Source organism: Hyperolius riggenbachi, chromosome 1 (assembly GCF_040937935.1).
Source record: "Hyperolius riggenbachi isolate aHypRig1 chromosome 1, aHypRig1.pri, whole genome shotgun sequence".
Classification (NCBI taxonomy): Eukaryota; Metazoa; Chordata; class Amphibia; order Anura; family Hyperoliidae; genus Hyperolius; species Hyperolius riggenbachi.
The window spans coordinates 405,678,085-405,692,045 of record NC_090646.1 but is presented as its reverse complement, the minus strand read 5'-3'; the positions used below and the strand labels follow the sequence as shown (position 1 = coordinate 405,692,045).

Sequence of the window (13,961 nt, the reverse complement as noted above, 5' to 3'; positions counted from 1 at the left end):
TTCTGCCAAACGACTGATCTTGCTGTGATAACACATCCACTCTAATGTCTGATAAATGTGGATGCCGTCGACCAGGTTGCCGCTTGACAGATCTGCTGTATAGTTGCACCTGCTCTCTCAGCCCAGGATGTGGACAAGGAACGTGTGGAATGGGCTTTAATATTGGTAGGTACTGGACAGTTACTAGCCTGATAGGCTAAGATTATAGTCTGCCTAATCCATCTAGCTATAGTTTGTTTTGATGCCTGTTGCCCTCTATTTTTACCTGTATATAGTATAGATTATTCGATTTTCGAAACTCTCTGGTTCTAGTCAGATATGTTAAAAGCGTGCGTCTCGCATCCAAACAATGAAACTCCTTTTCCTTGTCATTCGAAGGTCTATCACAAAAAGAGGGCAAAATAATCTCCTGAGAGCGATGAAATTCCGAAGAAACTTTCGGAATATAAGCTGGGTCTAGTCTTAACCGAACACTATCTGGACATATAACCAAAAAAGGATCTTTAATTGACAATGCTTGTAGGTCCCCCAATCTTCTGGCTGATGTTATAGCTATCAGAAACGCTAGTTTGAAGGAAAGGAGCTTAATGTCAATTTCATCAATAGGCTCAAAAGGGGGCCTCATGAGACAATTGAGTACCAAGGATAAATCCCATTGAGGAAAAATCTTTTGCCTAACCGGAGTCGATCTTTGAATAGCCCTGAAAAAATTCTTCACTCGTTCCTCCTGAGCTAGATGCCTGTCTAATAAGATAGACAGTGCTGAGCATTGAACTTTAAGAGTACTAGGTGCCAGTTTCATCTCGAAACCATCATGTAGGAAATCTAAGACTGAAGTAGTCAGATTACACTCTTTGTTCCTAGAACTACACCATGATAAAAAAAAAACCTTCCAGACTTTCCGATAAATTTTCTGAGTTACTGGCTTCCTACACTTCATGAGAATTTCAATAACCTTCTCTGAAACACCCTTATTTCTTAGAGTCACCCTTTCAGGATCCAAGCTGCCAGTTTGAATAACTGGGGCTTGGGATGACTTAGAGGGCCCTGCCTCAACAGGTCCTGTCGATCTGGGAGAGGAAACGGATCTCTCTCCGATAACCTCAACAGAGTTGCATACCAGGGTCTTTTTGGCCACCTGGGGGCTATTAAGATCAATCTCACCTTTTCTTTTTGTAGCTTTATCAGAACCTGAGGTATTAGAGCTAGTGGAGGGAAGGCATAACATAGGTTGTATTGCCATGGGAGACTGAGTGCGTCCAATCCCAGAGATCCTGGGCTCCTGTGCAGGGAGAAAAATCGATCCACCTTTGCATTTTGTGGAGTTGCAAAGAGATCTATTTCTGGCGTGCCGAATATCTCTGAAATCGAACGAAAAACCTCCGGATGGAGACTCCATTCTGACTGGCTTATCTGCTGACGACTCAAAAGGTCTGCTTCCAGATTCAAGACTCCCTTTATATGAATTGCAGATAAAGATAGAATTCTGTGTTCTACCCAACTGAAGATTTCTGAGGATAGGAACATTAGATCCCTGGACCTTATTCCTCCCTGTTTTGCCAAATAAGCAACCGTCGTAATATTGTCGGAAAAAATTAACAGGTTTTCCCTCTATCATTTGTTGAAATGCTAGAAGTGCTTCCCAAACCGCCCTCAGTTCTCTGAAATTGGACGATTTTACTTTTATGGTCTGGGGCCAGGAACCTTGTGCATGTTGCCCCCGAGCTGTTGCACACCAGCCCCATGAACTTGCATCTGTGAAAATTTTTATTGGGTTCGATTGTCTCCACCATCTCCCCATCTGTAAATTTTCCTGCTCTAGCCACCATTTTAGACTGATCTTCACTAGGTCTGGAATGGAAATTCGAAGATCCAGAGAATCCTGGGACTTGTCCCAATTTGTCAACAGAACATTTTGTAACAGTCTGCCGTGAGACAGAGCCCATATAACAGCCGGAATCGCGGCTGTGAAAAGACCCAGAAGTCTCATAATTAGACGCAGTGGGCACTCCTCCAACCCTAACATCTGTTTCACCTGTGACTGGATTTTCAGAATTTTCTCCTGAGGCAGAACGATTTTCTGTAACCTGGAGTATCTGGTATCCTAAAAAGGTAATTCTTTGAACAGGGATCAAAGCTGATTTGGCATAGTTTAATTTCCAACCTACCCGCGTCAGGGTCGATAGAACGATCTCCCTGTGTGCCAGAATTAAGTCTTCTGTCTGTGCAAACACTAGAAGATCATCCAAAATAAGGGACAATTGAAATCCCTTGTAGTCTTAGCTCCTTCATCACCTCGGCAAGTACCTTTGTGAAAATTCGAGGAGCTGATGCAATGCCGAAAGGTAGAGCTTAAAACTGAAAATGGCGAATCCGGAACTGGTCTCGGATCGCAAACCTTAAATATTTTTGATGACCTGAAAAAAATCGGTATGTGCAGGTATGCGTCCTGAAGATCTATCGAGATAAAAAACTCTTTGCCCTGAAGGAGAGCCCTCACCGAATAAATGCTCTCCATCCTGAATTTTTTGTAAACTAAGAAAGGATTGAGGGATTTTAGATTCAAAATGAAACAAAAATCTCCATTTGCTTTTTTTTACTAAAAAAAGTGTGAATAATAACCCTGGAACCCCTATCTGAGGAACCTGAATTATTACTATTTTGTCCAAAAATCTCTGAATTTCCGATTCCAGACCCAGGGCTTTCTCTGGGTCCCTTGGAATCTGGTTCACAAATCTCCTGTGGGGGGGGGGGGGGGGGGGAGGAACTGAAAGTTGAAGACGGTAACCCAGTTTGATAATTTGAAAAACAAAAAGGATCGGGAGTTAATTTTTCCCATTCTGTCAGAAAAAAACTTAATCTGCCCCCCACTGGTAGAACGTCATTTGTTCTGTTTTGTAGGGTTGGAATTTCCGAGCGTGAAGGTTCCTTTCCCTTTACCTTTAGGAAAGGACCACTTTCGCTGCACAGTCCGATTTTTATTAGGCCATGAACCTGAATCACTGGCTGTTTTCTTGGCTACAAAGGGTCTTTTACCCTTAAAGACCTTTTTATTAGGGAATTGCTTCCCCCTCTCCGCAGAACGAGACAAAACATTATCTAATTCTGCTCCAAAAAGAAGAAGATTACCCTCAAAGGGAATAGAGCATAATCTATTCTTCGAAGTCAAGTCCCCCTCCCAGGTTTTCAGCCATATCGCTCTTCTGGCGGAGTTAATAAGCGCAGTAGTGCGAGCTGTGACACGAACCATCTCTGTAATTGCGTCTGCCAAAAAGGCAACCGCTCTGAGAACAACTGGCAAAGAGGCCGCATAATCTTTTGGCGGAGCCCCTTTTTCAATCTGAGAAATGAAATTATCCATCCAAATTCTCAGATTGCGAGATATACATGTGGCTGAAATCCCAGGAAGGAAACCAAAAGCTGCTGACTCCCAAGCCTTTTTAAGAAGACCCTCCACTCTTTTATCCATTGGGTCCTTTAGGGTCCCTGCATCCTCAAATGACAAATCTGAATCTTTTGAATATTTTGCTAACGCAGCATCCAATTTGGGACATTTGATCCATTTATCAATGTCTGATTGAGAGAAAGGGTATTTCCTTTTCGAAGATTTAGGAATAAACAACCGTTTCTCTTGATTTTCCCATTGCGAAGAAATGATTTCCTGTAATGATTTATGAATAGGAAACACCCTCCCCGAGGGCCTAGCTAATCCTGAATAAACCCGATCTTGCGGAGTTATTTCATTAACTGTCTCTTTAATCTGTTCAGTAGCATAAACCGCTTTAAGTAACTCAGAAGATTCATCCGGTGAAAACAAAAATCTCGGAGTTCTGAGTAAATGTTCCGACTCTGAATCCTCAGACTGTGGATGTTCACCCTCCTCTAAAGATATAACCTCAGACTGCTCTTCCCCCTCCTCCTCTCCCTCTTCAATTTCTTCCTCCTCCTCAGCTCCTAAAATATCAGAGATGGAAGACTGCTGAGAAAACCCCCCTGAAGGGCCTGGGAGAGAAGCCGAGGAAGAACCAGGTAAAGGTTCAGAGGCTGGAGGAACAAAAGATTCTTTAAATTTCTCTAAAGTCTCCTGCATCCTAATATTTACAGACTCCATGACGCGTACGTTAAAAAGGGGCGCTGGGAAAAAAGGGTGCCGGGTTTTTAACGATAAGCATGGATAACGTTTAAAAATGTATTGTACTGTATTTCGTTTAAAATTAATGTTTTATAAAATTATAAATCATTAAATAATGTGCATTAAATCGGCAATTGTAAAAACGTTAATCTTTCGTTTAAATAGTGAACGTATAATAACGTTTTAAAAAAAAAAATTACTAAGTAACCCTCCCTGTACCTACCCCTAACCCCTAGACCCCCCTGTTGATGCCTAAACTTAAGACCCCCCCCCTGTTGGTGCCTAAGTAACCCTCCCTGTACCTACCCCTAACCCCTAGACCCCCCTGTTAGTGCCTAAACCTAAGACCCCCCTGTTGGTGCCTAAACCTAAGACCCCCCTGTTGGTGCCTAAACCTAAGACCCCCCTGTTGGTGCCTAAACCTAAGACCCCCCTGTTGGTGCCTAAACCTAAGACCCCCCTGTTGGTGCCTAAACCTAAGACCCCCCTTTTGGTGCCTAAACCTAAGACCCCCCTGTTGGTGCCTAAACCTAAGACCCCCCTGTTGGTGCCTAAACCTAAGACCCCCCTGTTGGTGCCTAAACCTAAGACCCCCCTGTTGGTGCCTAAACCTAAGACCCCCCCCTGTTGGTTTTTTCGTTTAAAAATAATGTAAAAAAAAAAATGTACTGTTTTTCGTTTAAAAATAATGTTTGGAAAAAAATATTGTACTGTTTTTCGTTTAAAAATAATATTTAAAAATGTATAAATCATTAAATAATGTGTAATCATGAGAAGCAGTAATAAAACATTAAGTCTCCGGGCGCCGCTTTTAAAACGTTATTTTTCTCCGGCGCCCTTTTTTCCTATCGGGCGCCCATTAAACGATATTTATTATAGGAGTGAATGGCGGCGCCCGATTTGTCCACTAGCCTCAGGCGCCCGAATTTACTGTTACCCTCCATGACCCCCTTTAAAATATTAGAAGTTTCTGAAGCTACTAAAACATCTATACAAGCTTGACAGGCATTTTTAGGAGCTTCTAGTGGAATCTTAATGCTACAAAAACCACATCTTTTATATTTCTTTTCAGGGGCTGTAGCCGGAGTTTTGGGCTCAGTCTTTGCCTATAACATAAGTACATAAGAGGCAGTGTTAGAGCCCTTCACTCAGACCACATAAACAAAAAATACTTCCTCCAGAACGGAGGACTCACCCCACCAGAAGCCGCTGCCTGGGGCTGGGTCTGTCCAGAAGGCTTTGCAGCTGCTTGGCCTTCCATGCTGGTCTGTGCGCGCGGAGGACGCCAGGAATCCCTTCCTCCTTTCTGGTCCTCCGCTTTATCCTCCCCTTTCCGTCGCGCTACGGACGACGTCAGCGCGCCTGTCCCTCCTCTTGCGGCTGACGTCAGAGACCCGGAACTGCTGCGGCGGTGATAGACGCTAGAGCTATCCTCCATGGGCCAGAGTCTAAAGGTAGGAGGGAGGAAAAAGCGCTGTTCTCTCCAACTAAAGTGCGTTTCTCCCCTAAAGAAGACAGGCCCCTCAGGAATCCCCTCCGGAAAACAAACAGGGCCTGTCCCTCGGAAAAACACCTCACCCTCCGGTAAGGTAATAAAACAACAAATGGGAGCTGCTTTCTTGAAGGTGTTTCCTGGAGGGAAACACAGATGAACTGAGAAATGAGGGTGGGCGGGGGCTTTTAATGCTTTCTTGATTGATCGTTTCCCCAGATCCGGAGGAGGGACCGGATCTCCTGTTGTCCCGGATGACGGTTAGAGAAAAAAACCATCTATACACACACAAACACACACACACACAATCATAACTGAGCCGATAGTTCTTCTCCTTTTGGTGCTGTAGGATTGTACTTAATCTGAGTGTAGAGACTGTGCAAAGTCACATTTCCAAGAAATCCTCAAAAGTAACTGTCATTGGATAAAATCCTTGTTATAGCCACACAAAAAAAAGTTAGGGCGAGCCAACAGATGGCAATGATTCTGTTAATTATAGTGAAAGTCTTTACATTTTTATTTTATACTATTTTACTATAATGGTTTTTGGATTGTGGAACGAATCAACTTAGTTTCCATTAATTTGTATGGGGAAATTTGCTTTGATATTGATGTTACAGGAACGAATTATGCTCGCAAACCAAGGTTCTATTGTATCTAGAAATTTGATCACAGAATAAAATAAAAAAATAAAAAAAAAAATAAAAAAAAAGGACAAAAAAAAAAAAAAAAACTTAACAGAAAAAAAAACAGATTACACTTGGACTGGTTTTGTGTTTACTTACTGCTGATGATTCACAGCCAAAAACCCACAATAGATCATCCAGATCTTTCTCCTTTACAGTTTCGTCAACGGACACTCCAAGCTGGTAAAAGAAGGAAAAAGTTATAAGGCAGACAATACAAAGCAACTCATGCACATTAGTGAAAATTGCAAAAGAAAACATGTCAGTGCCATGACTAGGCCCTCATGGAAATAATTGTATTTTTACAAAACTGTATAACATCTATACAGTCCAAAGGCCAAGGCAATAGAGCTAAACCTATGCTGGAAGTCACTGACTAAGGAACAGGTGTACAGTGTTTCAAATGTACCAAAACGCAAACACTTTTTCAAACAAAAGCTCCCCTCCAAAGTAAATTTCATTGTTTGTACATTGGAGTTCCTTTCAACGGTTTTGATCTCTTGCACTGTTGACACATCAGAGAAGTCAACATGTCTACTGGAGTGTTTGACTCAATTCCCTGTAGCCTAACTAAACTCAAAATAGTTACCAAGGTCAAGTAGTAGTTACATTAGCAGTGCAATTTGAAGACTTTTGACAAAGATTGTCATTACATGGAAAAAGCCACCATTCTCACCAAAACAATTGGACTTTAAATTATACCAGATAACATGGAAATGAGGATACTGAGATACAAAAGTGACATGAATGTCTGATTGATTGATTGATGTCCACAATATATATGTTAGCTTCCACTGCCTGTTATAATTCAAAATAACACATTTGTTCATTCCCATCGAAAACTGGCTATGAGATGTTGCTAACCATAGCATTCTCATGGAAGATTGACCATGAAATGCTGCTAGTCACAGCACTAGTGGTTATTTTAGTAAACCTGTTTTTTCATTCTCATGGCCAACTGACCATGAGAATGTTGCCATCTCCAACACTAGTCAAAATATGAACTGTTGTGCGAAGTTCTCACATAAGCAACAATAGTCAGACGTGTTCTGACACGCTTCTAAAGCACGTTGTGATCACGCAGTCATGTGCCTTGTCTGCACAGGCGCACTGATACAAGCACATGGTGATCATGCACCCTCATCTGCTCAAAACACGTTCTACGCCTGTGCAGGTATTGAATTCTGTCTATATAAAGGAGGGAAAATACTTTTGAGTTGAGACTCTTGAAGGACAAGCAGACATGCCATCGCCAGGTATTTCCCCTCCGAGGTCGCTGAGGTCCCACGATCTTCTCTTCGTGATGCTGCAATACTTGGTAAGAAATTTTGATGCTCACTAATTACTCAAATATAATTATCTAGGCTTACAGAATCAGTTACATTGTAACAGGATTGTAGCTCAATAAATATTATTATTGAATATTTCTTCATGTTTTGCTGCAATTCCTTTCACCCACTACGGTGGTGAGCGAAGTTAGAGGGTTTAAAAACCTTTCCTGTAAGGCAAAACAGATACCCTGCCAAATACAGGAAGTATCTAAATGTACAGTACTTTAAGAGTTATAACAACGCAAGATGATTTGAAGCAGTGATAGAAAAAAAAACAAAAAAAAAAAAAAAAAAAAACGACCTAGATCACATATTTAGCAGAACAAAACAGTTGTATTTTAGGGGAAAAGCGCTACAACTGAATTACTACAACAAGAAATCACTTATCGCCTTGTTTGCACTACAAATTACAAAACACGTTACAAAAATGTTTCTATGCATTTGCTATGGGATTTGTGATGTATTAAACTGTAGTGAATAGGAAAAACACAATTGCACCAAAATCATGTATGGTGTACATTTGCACTCACACTAGTGGGAGTAGAATACCTCAATTAAGATTATAATGAAAAACACTTTGCAATCAGCAAAATTTAAACACATCCAGTGGGTACAGGCTCTTGGCTCAGACAGGCATTGCAAAAACAAAAAGTTACAATGCCAGGAAAAGGTGGCCAAAAGAAACAGACAGAAGTCTTAATCGCCAAGTGTAATCTCCAAAAGGAAATCTGCATAGCAAAGGAAAATACTGGCCCACCACAAACTAAGATGCAGATCCTACTAGCTTACAAAAGCCAAAACGACAGCAATAGCATTCCAGAACTACAGAGAAACATCAGTCAAACACCTTCAACAAGAAAAAGAGATGAGACAAAGGAAACCATCTTAATGTCTCTTCCCAGGGAAACGGGTCATTACAATCCACTGGCCAACAATTGAAAAGTCAGCAGAGGTGATGACCAAGCTTCATTTCTCTGACTCTATACACATACTCTATACCAATACACAGGCACAATAACCTAAACAATCCACAAGAGGTCATCAGACAAGCCTTATTCATTAGATAACATTCCTACAGCATTCATGCCCTGGCCCCAAAAAGTATAGTTTTTCTTACCATCAGGAAAGGAAATTCCTCACCATACTTAAGGTCCTCAACAATGAGGTAATAACCAGAATCGGCTTAGCACCAAATATACATCTATCAGGCACCTTAATGAGAACAAGCATCTAAATTGGAAAGAGATGAGACTCCAAAAGGATTTAAAGATCAGGTACTTGGCAAGCCTCAAGGGTCAATCCCCCACAAAGCTCAGAGCAGCCATTCCAAACCAGAGAACAAGAATAAAGGGCCTTTCACCAGGTCATTATGACTCAAACAATTAGAGGTATCTGCACAATCAGCATGCTGGGAAAATTTACAACAGCATCCCACATATGTGAATCCTCCTCTCATGCAGAAAAATATTTTTATGAAATTCAAGCAAGGTAAACCATTGCGACCCTAAGGACATCTCCTCTCTGCATATCATTATCAAGCACCATGCCCCACAAAACAGAAACAGACATTTACTCAAATGGCTACAGTATGTTAAAGAGCAACTGTATTGAAGCAACCTTTACTTGCCCTGCTCAAATACAGTTGCTCTGTAACATTGCCATTTCAGTACTGCCCCCTTTGTATTTTGTTTTGCTACCAGTTAATGACATTGTGCACCAGGTTTAATGGCCCGCACTGGCTTAATTCACTAACGAGCAGTTGAAGTTCCTTGGATTGATAAAGGAACCATTATTGATTTACCATGTCCCACAATACAAGCCAGATATTTGACTGCATTGTGGACAAGATCCTTGAATGAGTGCAGTACCAAGTCTATTCCTAAAAATATGGAGTATAAAAAGCGATGGGGAAAAAAAAAAAAAAACACAACATCATCATAATAGTACATGAAGAACAAAGTGATAAAACAAGACAGTGGCCTGAGTCTAACGCTCTTAACATATACAGGTAATCCCGGTTAATGAACTAGATAGGGACTGAAGATTCGTTTTCAACCGGAATCAGTTCTTAAGATGGAACACTGTCAGCTCTGTCCCCTGTACCTCCCCTGTGCCCCCAGTGACCCCCTATGTCAACTAGGTTTCCCTTTTCCTTCATTGTCCCCCTCTGTGCCATCGCTGCCTCTACTGTGCCCCTCTGTACTGCCTCTGCCCCCCTTTGTGAATCATCCTAGTGGTGATCGTAATGTGGCAACTTCGCTTGTGCAAAATTTCATGCAAAAAAATTGCAGTTACATGTAATTACGATTTAAAAATTTACATAAACTTTATGTAATCCACACAAACTTCTAGTGGGTCCCGGAGCAGTTATCACAGGTTTCCTATAAAATTTATATGCAAAACTCAGAATACAGTGTATAGTTTACCGTAGCAAAATGTCATTTTACCAAGTTACAAAAAAAAAAAAAAAAAAAAAATTTTTTTAAAATCAATTTCCTCAAAAACTACAAGGTTTTGAAAAAGAATTTTCCCATTTGTTCCCATTTTCATGCCGTTCGTGTTGGCGGGTCGTTTGTAAGTTGGGCGTTTGTAAGTCAGGGACTACCTGTTCTTCAATGAATTGGCATTCATCCTATTCATGGGCAGCACGGTGGCGTAGTGGTTAGCTCTCTCGCCTTGCAGCGCTGGGTCCCTGGTTCGAATCCCAGGCAGGGCACTATCTGCAAAGAGTTTGTATGTTCTCCCCGTGTCTGTGTGGGTTTCCTCCGGGCACTCAGGTTTCCTCCCACATTCCAAAAACATACGGATAAGTTAATTGGCTCCCCCTAAAAAAATTGGCCCTAGACTACAGTACTTACACTACATAATATAGATATATGGCAATGGTAGGGATTAGATTGTGAGCTCCTTTGAGGGACAGTTAGTGACAAGACAATATATATATATATACACACTATACAGCGCTGCGTAATATGTCGGCGCTATATAAATACTAATAATAATATTCATCCTTAGACTTCAGCAACGGGCACTTGTTTGGCTCAGGTCTGCATGTGTGTTTTTCCTCTGGAACACCATGGTTCTGGTTTATATGGATTCATAGAAAGTAACTGTTATCCAAAAATGTTCTAGGATTTCCAGGCGGTAAAAGATGTTGGCTAGAACAGCAAGAGTTAATCTGCTGGAAATCCTAGAACATTTTTGGATAACAGTTACTTTCTATGAATCCAAATAAACCAGAACCATGGTGTTCCAGAGGAAAAACACACATGCAGACCTGAGCCAAACAAGTGCCCGTTGCTGAAGTCTAAGGATGAATATTATTATTATTAGTATTTATATGCAGACCTGATCCCTTTCTTCACACCGAATGTCCATATATTTAGCAGCAATGACAAATATGCTGGCCTGGAAGAAAGGTAGCCATAGAGGCTCTACAAGACAAGACCTGATAAATGGTGGCTGAACATGCAAGCACAGTCTGACAGCCTTAAGGGTTCCAGACTGCATAATTACACATTGAAGCACCCAGCTTAGCATTGTTGTCCATGCCGTGAAAAGAGCGAAAAAAAATGCATGCAGATACTGCTCAGTCAGAAGGGTAGAGGCAATTCTAATTCAATGAGTCAATTTACATAGGTCAACAAGAAAATAAATTATTCTTCTGCACAAGTAGAGTGAATTACTTACTGATCCATCACTATAAACACGAAGATTTATCTGACGTTGTGCAGCACGATCCAAAACCTCTTTAAGTGGACATCCACAGTGTATCTTCAGTGTGTCAAAAAATAGCTCATGGTGTAACTGATGGCCAGCTCTTTTCAGTCCTGGACAAAATAGTTGGAGAATTAATTGGTACAAATTGAAAAATGTAAATGTGTCCTTAAAGCGGAACTAGGGTCAAAAACTCTCTTGTGTTGCAATAGATTTGCCAACACTGTACAGAACGTATTTTGTTGCTTTCACTTTCCCCAGGCCTTATTTTGCTAATCAGAAGGGTGCCAGTAATTATTTACACATATCCCTCCCCCCACTCTACATAGGCCTCCTTTCCACCTGCAGATTGCTGATCACTTTTTCAGCAAGGCGCAGTGTACACAATCTGCACAGACATCAGACGTGCATAGATTGCACTGCCTAACACCGTTATTCATGCATTGCGATTCACCGCAAAATCAAAAAGCATGGTTGCATGCATTTGTGCACAATTGTGCTAGGATTCCATTCATTATAAATAAATGGGATCACAAATGGCTAGATCAACCATAAGATCTGATCAGAGAGCGAGCTGTGGCCTGTCCACATGCTGCCCTATGATTTCAAATAGATTTCAACATTACATTTCTTGGAAGTTGTCCTCATTCCGCTGCCTGCAAGGCCACCCACAAGCGTAAAGTGTCACCCCATGCTCTGTATTTTAAGAAGTCTTACCTCTCCACCAACACAATTCCAAGCCTCCTCCAGTGCCCGTCATCACCAAATCATGGTTACCACATTACTCAACTGTCAATTGGGCCGCAATATTGAGTGATGTATGGGCACCTTTATAGTTTAATCGATTGTGTCAACTGCTAATAGAGGCCTTTTTCATTCAAATGCTCAGCTACCTTTGACCCTCAAGTTGATTTTCAAGAAAAATGCAAATGGCTGCTGCTACCCCAACTGTAGTAAAAGTTGTGTTTTTTTAAAAATACATTTATAGATATTACTTTGGCTCAAAGACTAGTACAATAATTATACGGGCAAGAAAGAAATTAGAAGACAGGCCATAACTGTATTTATGCCACCAGTTCCACTTTAAAGAAAGCTCATACATAGAAAAAGTAGACCAGTATAAGGAAATACAGTCTATACTTGCTATAGAGAAACTATTATATGTCAGCTTCTAGTAATTTCTCAATCTAAAGAATTATTGGACTTGAATTCAATTCCCTTATAATTTTATGAGGTTTCTGATTTTGCATATATGTCAACAGTATAAAGAGCATACACGTGTCTTTATTATCACTAATTCAAATAAGGAGACATAACTGGCCCTACAATTTCAGCTTATGTTATTCACATTTCTTAGCTGACTTTACTGGAAATTACCACCAATGGAACATGAGGTAACAGACCTTCTGCAAGTATCAGGGTGGCATTGTGGACTCTCCGAGCAATGTGCTTTAAGCCATTTGGACCATGATAGATACCGAACATAGCAGCCATGTTTGCCAGCAAGGCCTGCAAAGACAAACAAGAACAATTTCACCAATTAGTCTTCCAGAATCGGATTACTCTCCTCTTACAGCTTAGCAGCTGAACCTGCCTCTGCACTCTTGCCTGGAATATTTTATTTGACATTGTGCAACCACCTCCTTCAAGCAGATCTGTATCTCTAATAATAATAATAATAATAATAATAATAATAATAAAATCTCAAACATTCAGCCAGTTACTAATACAATATTCTCCAATATATCCAGAGATTAAAGCAAATAGGAAGCAAATAAACTTATGATATAACTAATTGCATGTGTAGTACAGCTAAGAAATAGAACATTAGCAGAAAAAAAAAAAGTCTCATATGGTTTCCAGTACAAGAAGAGTTAAGAAACTTCAGTTATCTATGCAAAAGAGCTTCTCTGAGCTATTCGACCCAACTACGGTCCTTTTTTTCTGAAGCACTTTAACAGCCAAAAACCAGTCAGGGACCGGTTGTGTTACGGTTTTACTGCAGGAAAGTTCAATGTTACTTTGCTCTGTTCTGTCAAAGTTAGCTCTGCTCTGTTTTATACTTTAAAATAACAGAAGAAAAGAAGAAAAAAAAAGCTATATAACTGAAAATAAAAACATTAGACTTCTTTGCTACTCACTATCCACACTACACATACAATGAATCATACTTTTTTCCGCTTCAGGTTTGCTTTTACAGCTTCTTAACAATTACAGAATCTCCTTGCTAAGACACATATGTGAAATATCATTTAATTGCTAAGGTGTAGTGTGTGGTGCCTCAGCATTGCTACTGCCTTTTCTACAGCATAAAATTAGAATGTCAGTGTGCCATTTGGTAAAGGCACCGACTCCCAAGAGCAGAGATTACCTGTGCTGTGCAGATGTTGCTTGTGGCCTTGTCCCTTCTAATGTGCTGCTCTCTGGTTTGAAGTGCAAGACGATAAACTTCCTTTCCAGCAGCATCTCTAAAATAGGAATAAATGAAAAATCACGCAGAGCTCAGGAGTAGGTTACTACTTATTAACCCTCAGCATAGGTTAAGGCATATTGTTTGAGGCACAGCATTTTATTTACCTGTAATGCATTGGAAGTTATCAACT

General features: G+C 40.6%; 1 protein-coding gene across 1 annotated transcript in view; it reads right to left on the bottom strand.

The window, feature by feature from the left end:
* Positions 1–13,961, bottom strand: part of GLDC (glycine decarboxylase) — an 84,990-nt gene that overhangs the window by 33,396 nt on the left and 37,633 nt on the right. Inside the window, exons 8-11 of the mRNA XM_068235408.1 lie at positions 13,730–13,826; positions 12,762–12,867; positions 11,332–11,471; positions 6,410–6,490 (exon numbers count right to left, since the gene is read on the bottom strand). Of these exons, the coding sequence (XP_068091509.1) occupies positions 6,410–6,490; positions 11,332–11,471; positions 12,762–12,867; positions 13,730–13,826 (424 nt within the window). The remainder of the gene's footprint in view (positions 1–6,409; positions 6,491–11,331; positions 11,472–12,761; positions 12,868–13,729; positions 13,827–13,961) is intronic.